General features: G+C 45.5%; 1 protein-coding gene across 1 annotated transcript; it reads left to right on the top strand.

The window, feature by feature from the left end:
* The first annotated feature begins 5,429 nt into the window (after positions 1–5,429).
* CCN3 (cellular communication network factor 3) lies at positions 5,430–11,586 on the top strand. Its single transcript, XM_074577720.1, has 5 exons — positions 5,430–5,525; positions 5,626–5,857; positions 6,159–6,410; positions 8,270–8,478; positions 10,411–11,586. Exons 1-5 carry the CDS (start codon positions 5,463–5,465, stop codon positions 10,705–10,707), a joined length of 1,053 nt encoding a protein of 350 aa, XP_074433821.1. The 5' UTR covers positions 5,430–5,462; the 3' UTR covers positions 10,708–11,586.
* Positions 11,587–12,006: the final 420 nt, after the last annotated feature.

The following is a 12,006-nucleotide window of genomic DNA, read 5'->3' on the forward strand; positions in this document are numbered from 1 at the left end:
GAATGTATTTTGAAGAGAGAAGTCATCATTGGGTCCAGTGCATGCACTAGTGGGGAAAATTCACTGGCCTGCTCTACTCAGCAAGGGCACACATGATCTTATTGATCTCCAATGGCCAGCAGTATCTTCATCATCCCTATCACGACATACGCAACAGGATTACCAGTAAACTGTCTCAGCATAAACAGATCTTTTCAGAAACAGATTGTCTTACTCATGGTGAACTACTGTTACTCCGTTGATAGTTTTCAAGTGGACTAGACTTTTTTTAGGTCTGTTTTCTTTCTCAGAATATTTCTAGGTATCGATGCTGTCCACTTGGTCCTGCTGAAAAGGATGTATACATCAAGATATAGAACCTCTTCTGTGAACACAGTTCTGACGCCTGATGGGAACAGGCATCCTACTATGAATAGGAAGCACTGAGTCTTGATTCAAAGCTGCCGGGACTGTTCACAAATTTGCATAGATCTTCATAGGAAACAATCGTCTAATCTTTTCTCAATAGCATGATGAGAAATAAAACAGTTCATAAACACTGACAACAGAAGTAATGTCATGAGTCTCATACTTGTAGTTCAGGTACCATTTTCAAGATTAATCACACCATTCATCAATACTGAAGCCATAAATGTTGAGGATGAACTCAAAAGCCCAGGTAAATGTTCATGTCTGGATTAGCTCTTCTTGTTGCATGTACAGAAGTCAAGGAGGCAGAAGGCTAAAACCTCATGAAGTCAAACAGCAACTTCAAAACTCCACAGTACTTACAGACTAGTCATATAAGCAGAGGCAACTGTAGGAGAGTTCACTTGCACCTTGGATAGATCCCTTCTGAACAACAATGGCTGTGGGACGTACCTCAGAGCACGCTGTAGTCAGGGAGGGTTGATTTGAATGGCTCAGGCTAGGTGAGAATGACCGTCAGGATGACCCTAAATATTAGTTTAGGTACCCAGACATCCAAGTGAGCAACACAATTCACACCTCACAAATCTTCTTCCAGCGTCTCTACCAGCCCAGACAGGTAGGACTGGTTAAGTTATAGCCATTTCATCTGTAGCTGGAGAATCTCTTATGCTGCTACCATACATTGAGGGAGGAACCAATGCAGTTTGTTACCAAGTCTGATGGCTTGCTATTGATATCTCCATATGCATGGAAAGCTGATAACATTACTGAAATTATGAATTTAATAGGGTGCTTATATAATTTTAGTTTGTTCCATATTTAGGTTGTGTGGAACATTAACAGCCCCAAAAGATGTTAGAAATTTACAACTGTCATCTAGGTTGAGAAGGACTAGCTAAAAATCCAAATTTACAATATATGTTTAAGAAAAATATTGTGATTTGTGAGGTAGACTACCAAAGAGGGCATAAATTTATGAGACAGTGCAGGGCAAGGGATGAATCACCCACCTTACACTTGTATCGGTAAAAAATGGCAGGACAAAAGAACAGAAAGAGAAGAACGTGGTATTTATGATGAATTTATTCTCTAAAATTGCACCATTTGCCATACACAAAAAATGGAAGAGAATTCTGTGGGGCTGCGTGTTGTGAAGCAGTGGCCTTCACAGGAGGCTGGACAGGAGGTTGGCTTTAAACAGAGGGATCTTACCATGAATACTTGATTTTTTGTAATGCTTGATACATACCTAAACACCTCTGGATAAGAACAGGATCAACAGCTAGAAATCCCCTAAAAGTTAAGCCAGTTTTATTTGTAACTTCTGCTTCCAGTCTTTTAGATAGAGCTTCCTTTGGCGTTCCGATGGTAAAACATACATAACCCATATGGTGGTGTAGAAGTAAACAGGATGGGCACGAGTGACACATTTAGGGTTATTAGCTCTATGGAGGTAGAGATCTGAATAAAGATCATGTCCAGACAAAGATCATGCCAGAGATTTAGCCCAGTGCAGACTTATGGAAATCCAGAGTGAGAAATCTTCGACTGCAAAGGCTGATAGCTGGCCCATGTAGGAGCTCATATCAGCTGCTGCTGACTTTGGGTATACGATCCCTGCAGTTAAGTACAAAGCTGAAGGAAAAGATATCTGAAAAGCACTTGGTGGCTTGACAATGCTTAAGTGCAGCACGGGACACTTTACCTGCCTTCCTTAAGCATTCACAGCAATTAGAAGCTGAATTTTAAAGCTAAGGCTAGAGAACACTTCAGTGTGTGTTCTCCTCCACAGCCCCTAGTTAACCTTTTATATACCTACAAAGGTAATGTCCCTAACGGTCAGAAATTACAGATTACTGACCTGTTTTCCTCTTACTGGGTACCATGCAACCCTTTTCTTGCCTGCGACCCTGATGCAGGAAAGCCCTTAAGTATATTCTTAATCTCAAGACCCCGTTGCTGGACTCTGTTCCTGAACTCACACCTCTCGACACTGTTCTTCGACTCTGTCTTCCTGCAAACTGAAGAGCAGAGGTTAATTTATTTACATATTAGGAGGGATTACTCTTTGCAACAGCTAGAGCCAAGGTTAACTCACTTAAATACAGTTCTTTTAAAAAAGCAAACCCAGAGAAACTAAAATATTTATTTGTACCTACTAATTTTATATCATGAATAAATACTATTCATTGCCAGCTAAGCCAGCAAGAAACCCCTCCACCTGATCATTATTTTACTCTGTGAGGATTAACAAAGAGCACTTTCATGTAATAAGAAAAGAATGTCACCCTTAAAAAAGTTGTAAAACAAGTACAGACAAAAAGATTCACTGTTAGGAAGATGAAGCAGCATCCTAGAACTGATAGTTCCAATGGATTCCAAACTATGCATGCTTTGGAGGGACTGAAATGTCTGGGAAAAGGTATTTGGCCCTATTGTACTAAAGTGCAGCATCACCTTATTTTCATAACTGGCATTTTATAAACAAACAGTGACTTAATACATTTATTAAATGCATGGAAACTAGCTATTCTTTCGAAATTAAGTACACCGGTAAATGTTCATTTCTTTGATTCTCTCTGCAGATTTATGTGGCGAAACCCTTTTTATAGACCTGAAGATACTTAAAAGTGGTGTGAAGTAATCTCATTGAAAGGAAAGGCAACTTTCCGTGGCTGTGAATGATTATCAGCTCTGAAAACCTCATCAGATTCACATACGGAAGGATAGGCAAAACCAGATCTTGTATGTGCCCCTCTGGCTTGCAGTCCTGCTTCTGGGAAAACTACAGCATCAGCCTTGCTTCTCTTCAGCAAATCTTAGCAAGCTGACAAGAACATTGGTCATTCTGCTCACAAGCAAGGTACTGCAGAAAGTGCCTTTGTGCTGACTGCCTAAATCAGAAGCAAGAGGCAAAGAAGCAAGGGAAAAACAGAAAAAGAAAAAAAAAAAAGGAGGTAAGGAAAGTGAAATGACCTGTAAGGCAGTGGATGACTGAAATAACCCCAAACCCATGCCCAAGCTGCTAATAAGGTTTGAACAACCCAAAGTTCCTCTTGTCTGGTCCTGCTGTTTGTGAATGAGAAAACGAAGGGCCAATATGCGACTGGTAAAGTCTGCTTTGGCCAGAAGGACAGGCTTCTCCAGAAAGCCTGCTGTTGCCATTCAGCATCAAGGAAGGAATGGTGACTTTTATCCAAAACAAAACTTTTATCTGGTGATTTGTTTTTGTGCCGAGTATTTCTTTGGCTTAGAGCTACAGCAGCCTTGTAAATTCATGAGTACCACTTGTCTCATGTCTTAAGCTTAAGAGGCATCTTGTTTTCACTAGTCTGTCTACAACTTTTGTTTATTTTTCAAATATTTCCTCTTTAACAAGCCACAACAGAATCTAGTGCATATTATCTGCCCCAGACAACCGGGGAGAGAGAATATCTGTATACTAGCAAGACCCAAGAAGGCCTGCCTTGGGCAGAAGGCAATTCCTGACAAGTAAAACCCGTTAACAGATTTAGTCTCCCTTACACTTGGCCTAAATCCGTCCTGCACACACTAAACTGCACAGCAGAGAGCTCTGGAGTTACTTCTCCAAAGCACTCCTGAGGCCTGACATGTCGGCTCTGCATCTCCCACAGCTGCACAGGCCACACGAGAATTGGGGAGTCTGTTGCCTTTTCAGCTCATCACAGGAGCTTCACGGTGCACAGGCCTGACAGAGCTCCCTGTGCCATTTCTGTGTCCTACCAGCTGATGCACCCACACCCCTCTGGTAACAAACAGTGCCTGTGACTTGAAACTGAGAGTTTACTGAGGAGCACACGTCATTAAAAAGAACATGGCCAGCGGGTCGAGGGAGGTCATCCTCCCCCTCTACCCTGCCCTGGTGAGGCCACATCTGGAGTACCGTGTCCAGTTCTGGGCTCCCCGGTTCAAGAAGGACAGGGAACTGCTGGAGAAAGTCCAGCGGAGGGCTATGAAGATGATCAAGGGAATGGAGCAGCTCTCTTATGAGGAAAGGCTGAAAGACCTGGGTCTGTTTAGCCTGGAGAAGACTGAGAGGGGATTTTATCAACGCTTATTAATATCTAAAGGGCGGGTGTCAAAAGGATGGGGCCAGACCCTTTTCAGTGGTGCCCAGCAACAGGACAAGGGGCAACAGACGCAAGCTGGAACACAGGAATTTTCATCTCAACATGAGGAAAAACTTCTTTGAGGGTGGCAGCACACTGGAACAGGCTGCCCAGAGAGACTGTGGAGTCTCCTTCTCCCGAAATATTCCATACCCGCCAGGACGTGTTCCTGTCCAGCCTGCTCCAGGTGAACCTGCTTTGGCAGGGGGTTGGACTAGATGATCTGCAAAGGTCCCTTCCAACCCTTGCCATTCTGTGATTCTGTGATCACCACACAGCCCCAGGTATTCATGGGGCCCATTTGCGGCCTCCAGAATCCCTGCAAAGCTCAAGAGGCCTCAGGCCTGGGCCAGAAGCAGCACCGCCCCAAGAGGTGCATGTGTTTGGGGTGGCAGGTCTCTAATGCCCGTGTTGGCCATACCAGAGCTCATGGCGTAGCCCCTCAAGAGCAGAGCGGGCCGTGGTGCTCCCCTACAGTTTCTAGCTCGTGTGGGAGCTGCCTGCAGGACAACAGACGGGTGAGGGGGCCCGTGGGGTCGGGCTGAGGGCGGCAGCCCCCACCCGGGGGAGCCCCTCGCCTTGGGCGCTGGGCCGGCCCGACTCCCGGGAAGGGGGCGGCTCTGCCCGCGGGGCTGCGGTCCCCCCTCCATGTAATGCCTCGGGGGTGAGAGGGCTCCCGCTTGTGCCGCCGGCAGCCGGGCCGGGCAAGGCCGTGCGGGCCCGCCGGGGCAGGTGGCGGGAGGAGCGGGGGGAGCGGAGCGCCCGGCCCGGCTCCAGCTCCCCGCCTCCGGCCCGCGCTGCCCGCCGCGGGGGGAGCGGGGGTAGCGGTGGAGGGGGGTCCCCGACGGCGTCTATATAAGCGGCTGCAATGGCTCTGCCGGCAGAGCCGAGCGGCGCGGCGGGGAGGCGGTGGCCGGGACCATGGCGACGGGCGGCGGGCAGCGCCTGCCCGCCCTGCTGCTCCTCCTCCTCTGGCTGTGCCAGGCAAGTGCGGGGCACCCGGCGGGGGCCGGCGGGTTGGGGGGAGCCGCCGGCCGGGCCGGCCCCGTGACCTGGCCCCTCGGGGGCCGCTTTGTCCCCGCAGGTGAGCGGCCGGGAGCCGGCGTGTCCGCGGCCCTGCGGCGGGCGCTGCCCGGCCGAGCCGCCGCGCTGCGCCCCGGGGGTGCCGGCCGTGCTGGACGGCTGTTCCTGCTGCCTGGTCTGCGCCCGGCAGCGCGGCGAGAGCTGCTCCCCGCTGCTGCCCTGCGACGAGAGCAGCGGCCTCTACTGCGACCGCGGCCCCGAGGACGGCGGCGGAGCCGCCGGCATCTGCATGGGTAGGTGGCGGCGGGCGGGCCGGTGGGGGGACGCCGGGGCGGGTGGGCCGGCAGGGCCGGAGGCAGCCTGCCCCGGGGCGGTGGGGAGACCCTCCCCGGGCCGGGCCCGCCGCGGTGTCCGCTGGAGGGAGTCGCTGTCCCGCTTCTCTCACCCTTCCCTCAGGGGAAGCGGCTCCTCCTCAGGCCCAGGGCGCTCTGGCTGCTGCCGGAGGGGTGTCCACTGTGGCCGGCTCTGGGACTGTGAGGGAAACCTGCCACAGCCCCCTCAGCTTCAGTGAAATTCATTCTCTTTCCTCGCTAGTGCTGGAGGGAGACAACTGCGTGTTTGACGGGATGATTTATCGCAACGGGGAAACCTTCCAGCCCAGCTGCAAGTACCAGTGCACCTGCCGAGACGGACAGATCGGCTGCCTGCCCCGCTGTAACCTGGACCTGCTGCTCCCCGGCCCCGACTGCCCCTTCCCCAGAAAGATCGAAGTCCCCGGAGAGTGCTGCGAGAAGTGGATCTGTGACCCTAAAGATGAAGTGATTTTGGGAGGTTTTGCAATGGCTGGTGAGGAAACTAAAACTAATTATCGCAGTCGTTGTGAGGAAGAGGTTATATCATACTGGAAACATCCATGGGTTTACAAAATCTAAGACACATTGCTTTGTGTGATCATTTTTTCTGCTCTTTTTTCTCATCTAGAGTCACCAGTAAGTATACCACTGGTTATGAATAAAAGCAGAGCCTGATAGGTAAGAGATGATATTCTAAGGATGAATGTGCATAGCAGTTTTAAAAGGTACTTAACTTGAGTTACTTCCCAATTCTGAAATTGCTGTTTATCTGGTGCAGGGTAGTTCAGTGAGGGGAATAAAACAGGGGCAAGTTCATAATCCTCCAAACATTATCTCCACCCCCAGATCAAAGCTGCAGTCTTGCTAGTTGCTCCGCAAAAGTATGTTGCATCATAAATACTATTCTAGGAGCTTAGTCTACAAGAGACTTTTTTTTCCCCTTAAATTCCCTAGTTATTACAAGTGGTCAGCATGGTAGCTAAAATGCCAACAAATTCCTGCCTGTCTATGCTAGAGCTCTCATCGTTATTGTTGGCATCAAAGCATTACAAAGTACTTGGAGAAGCAGTGGTTATAAACACAGTGAGTGGATCTGAAAAACGAAAATCCCATTCCAAAACGCAGAACTCATAAACTGCTTTTGTAATTGAAAAAATAAAGCTACATAATATTTCCCCCCTGATTTCTTACTGAGTTATGTCACCATCCGCTTTAAATTAGACTATTAGTTCAACATGGATTTTCATAAGCCACTTTTATGGGAGTTGAGGGCACAGCATTCTCTTCCAGTCACTGCTCTTTGTGGTCTTAAGCAGTTAGTTGTGCTGAAACACAGCTAATCCATTTGAAAAACAAGTAAGGAGAGATCCAGGAAGAAAAGCTCTAATAACTTGTCAGAGTGCTATAAAGTGTCAGTTATAAGGCACATGAGATGATATAAACAAAAAACTTGCCACCTTTCTACTGTTTTTCCTTTTCTTTGACTTGTTTGACAGTGACAGGCTGATCTGTAAAATGCCTACAGGTGGATTATCTGTATTCTGTCTACCAGTGGCCATCCCTCTTGGGGGGCTACCTTTTGGGAGCTTTACCATGCAAAAGGCAAAAACGCTGTTGTAGAGGAGCTTAACAGCAAGAGCTGTGGCCAACAGCTCAGTCACGTTGCCTCATTCTGTTTACTACTGTGATAACCGCTGAACCAAACTATACAGTTAGCAATATTTGCATAATACACTTAACACTGCGATGAGGGCAGGACGATGATCAGAGTTGGCTATGGCTTTGAGTAGCTGTGCTAACTCCTGGAAATTACTTCCTTCCTCCCTCCCCACCATCACCCTGGCTATAATCTGTCAATAATTGACAAGATCGTGTGACTTGATGTCTCTGGAGTAAAGGACTTTACTTCCATGCGGTTTATTAGTTTAGATAAATCATTCAGCCTCTTTCAAATCATATTTAATATAAATATTTTTATGACATAGTTTTATAACAGATTTCTGATGTATTTCCATTGGAAAGAGTGAGGAATAAACAGTTATTAGAGTTCTGAACTGGTTAAAAAAATGGCAGTAATTCTGCCAGCTGTGGACTTGAGTGACCTGAATCTGAATCCTTTGCTGATTACACTGATAGGCACCTTTTGTTATTTTTAGATGTAGGAAGTTGCCATGCAGGGCTCCTAAAAAGGCAGCTTTTAAAATTCCTGAATCCTGTCAAAAGCGTGGATTTTGGACCTTTTTTTTTTTTTTGTCTCACATGTTTCTTCCCAGTTGTGGTAGAGCTCGATTAGGTACTGGGTTTTCACATTAGTTTTTCTTGTAATACAGTTCTGTGGGGTTTTGTCTTCAGCCTACAGACAAGAGGCCACACTCGGGATCGATGTGTCGGATTCAAGTGCTAATTGTATTGAGCAAACAACAGAATGGAGTGCTTGTTCCAAAAGCTGTGGAATGGGCTTTTCCACCCGTGTTACCAACAGAAATCAACAGTGTGAGATGGTGAAGCAGACACGGCTTTGCATCATAAGACCTTGTGAAAATGAAGAGCCATCTGATAAGGTATGCTCCAAAGAGTGGCATGGGAGCAGGGTCTCTTCAGCTGTAATTCCAAGGTTGCAATATTATGGTGTAGAATACTCCAGATGCAAGTATACATAAATAGACCTTTTAGAATACGTGCAGCAAGCCCAGGGCTTTTGGAAAGAATTAGACTTGCTGCATTTGCTTAGTAGCTTTGTGATACACCTCCAGCAGGTCAAGGGAGGTGATTCTGCTGCTCTGCTCCCCTCTGGTGAGTCCAGAGGAGGGCCACAAAGAAGATCAGAGGGCTGGAACAACTCTCCTATGAGGAAAGACTGAGAGAGTTGGGGTTGTTCAGCCTGGAGAAGAGAAGGCTCTGGAGAGACCTTATTGTGGCCTTGTAGTATTTAAAGGAAGCTTATAAGAAAGATAGAGACAGACTTTTTAGCAGGGGCTGTTACGATAGGCAAAGGGATAACAGTTTTAAAATAAAAGAGAGTAGATTCAGAATAGATACAAGGAAGAAATTTTTTACAATGAGGGTGGTGAAACACTGGAACAGGTTGTCCAGAGGGGTGGTAGATGCCCCATCCCTGGAAACGTTCAAGGTCAGGTTGGACGGGGCTCTGAGCGACCTGATCTAGTGGAAGATGTCCCTGCTCATTGCAGGGGCGTTGGACTAGATGGCCTTTAAAGGTCCCTTCCAACCCAAACTATTCTATGATTCTTTGATAATTTGGGACATCCCACGTAGATCAGATATACTGCATGTGCAGACTATTTTGACAGTTCATGCGGTCTAACTTGTCCCACAAATGCAATTGTACTACCTTTATGTATACTTCAGAGTTGCTCCAGTCATGCAGAATGGATGTATCAGATTTCTAGTCTGTTGAGCATCTGGAACTGCAGGGAAATCTGTGAAATCCTGCAAAATCTGCTTGCGTAAACTAAACCTTATTTTAATCCTTATGATGCTTTTTCCAAAAGCAAATCCAACACTGACACCTCAGGTGCAATAAATGTTTATCTAAGGGCTGACCTTTTTGCTGCTTCTACACATTATACAAGTGTTGCCATCAGAGAGAATAACATGTAGCTAGGTAAGAGGACCATCACTTCGCATAATGTTCTGAGTGTTGGAAAGCATTGCCAAGGCCATTGCTGAATACTCTGCAGTTTTAAATACTGTGTTTTGAAAAGGAAATGAGATGATGAGATGATCATTCACGAGAATGATCAGAGGTCTAGAAAACATGTGCTGCTAAGGAAAAATTGATTGAACTGAACTTTTTCTGAATGCAAAAGAATAGAGATGCGTTCTCCTAACTGTGTTCAGATATTGCAGCCTGTTCTGAGTCCATGGGGGATACAAGAAGAAATAGACTGCATAAAAATTAAGATATGAGTGAAAACCTTCTAAGCAGTAAGAATAGTGAACTGTTAGGATTGTCTGGGGCAGATGTGGAGTCTGTGTCACTGAAAACTTCCAAGGACAAGTTAGACAACCAACTGTTAAGAATAACATGGGTAAAGCTGCTTCTGCCTTGGGTCACAAGAATGGGTGATGACTTCTGAGGTTCGGTTTAGCCCAGTTTTTTTCCCCTGAATCTAGTCCTGTAACTTGCTCATTTGGCTTCTTGATTCTGTGATGGAACTACACTAGCCTGAGAAGTTTTCCAGTAGAGTATAGTTTTGTAATGAATGTTGGTTTGGCTTGTCTCAGATAACACGAGTGGGCGTTAATTGTCTTTTGTTACTCGCCCAATAACACACTGGTGTCAAAGGGCTGATCTTGCAGGAGTTACCTGTAAGTAAGTACTGAAGTAGCTACAGAGTCTTATTGCTGTTGAACAAGCAAAGACAACAGATTTAAGTTTTCAGAATAGGCCTATATCCTTGCATGTAATTTTTTAACTGCTTTCTGTATCATGCAATGATGTATCTAATGTCTTTTCATATGTTTCTTAGAAAGGGAAGAAGTGTATCCGAACAAAGAAGTCCCTGAAAGCTGTTCGCTTTGAATACAAGAACTGCACTAGTGTGCAGACATACAAACCTCGTTACTGTGGCGTCTGCAATGATGGGCGATGCTGTACCCCACACAACACCAAAACGATTCAAACTGAGTTCCGCTGTCCTCAGGGCAAAGTCCTAAAAAAGCCAATGATGTTGATCAACTCCTGTGTCTGTCATAATAACTGTCCTCAGAGTAACAATGCTTTCTTCACACCGTTAGATCCAACATCTAGTGAAGCAAAAATATGAAAGGCATTAATTAGGTAGTGCAAAAGGTATAAATAGTTTATACAAAACTTGACCCACAATCAGATGAATGTAACAATGACATATGTAAAATATCTAAGATGTTTTTCAAAACAGTCTCGGAGCTTTCTTTTTTCTTGTAGTTTATTAAATACCTCATTTTACATTTTCCCCCTCCAAACGTCTTTTATTCACTTGAAGGAAATTGCGTGCCTTGGACAGAGCTGCCTTTTTTTCTTGATGGTGGCGTGAAGATTACAAAGCGAACAGCTGGTCTTTCTCCTTGACTTAAGGCGATCATGCCATGAGCTTCAGTAGCTGTAAGACTGGGCTCTTCAAGAGTAAATGGATTCCTTGGGGAGTGCGTGATACCGTATCACCATATCACATAAGCTTCCAGGTTCTTCACTTCGCATAATGTGTATAAACATTTAAGCAGTGTTCGTTTTCCATTCTAATGAAACTCTGTTTCTGATGACAGTAAAAATCTTACTGATGGAAGTGTTGTGTTCTTCTGTCTTGTAAAATACCTTCTATCTGTACCTCCAAATTTCTCTGAGGATTAAGTTTGCACGTAGCCCCTGAATGACATAGCTAAGATCTCCTATCCTGAAGCATAGCAGATTGATAGCTCACAGCAATTAAATTTCTCTTTGGTAACTTCACTAGCAGTCTAATCCAAAACCCACTGAAGTCAGCGTCTTAGGAGAACTATGTGCGTCTGTAGATATAATTATTGGATGCAAAAACAAAATTTCTGTAAATTCCTCTAAAATATAACTGTATCATATGGTGCTTCATTTCTTAGAAAGGTGTATATGTAAATAGAAACTGTATATATTGTAATATAACTTTACTAAGTAAATAAACTTAATATGATTCAAAATATCTTTTCCCTAAAGTTGTTTTTTTTTAAACTACAAACTTCTAGCAGCTAAAAGCAATGGTAAGAAAAAAGGGTTTGCAGACTCCTAAAATCAAAAGACCCTGTCTTGTGATGTTCTTAGTGTACCTCATCCTAATCGCTGCCCTGACGGGTATGCAGTGTCTTGGTGCAGGAAAGGATGACTGATTTGTGAGGCACATATTAGAAGGGAGGTTTCTTTCAGAGCAAAGTCGCCCAGGAGACAGGGTGATGTAGTTAGGTTTGGATGCAGTGTGCCCTGAGACATAGTGGTGGTGGGGAAGAATGATTATGTGATCTGGAGATTGGGTGTGGGTCTGAAGTACTGATGAAGTGTTTAATTGTGTCTTGCAGCATTTCTGCCTCATAAAAGCAGCCTGTAACCCTGCTTCTGCTGC

The sequence above is a fragment of the Larus michahellis genome, chromosome 2 (assembly GCF_964199755.1).
Source record: "Larus michahellis chromosome 2, bLarMic1.1, whole genome shotgun sequence".
Classification (NCBI taxonomy): Eukaryota; Metazoa; Chordata; class Aves; order Charadriiformes; family Laridae; genus Larus; species Larus michahellis.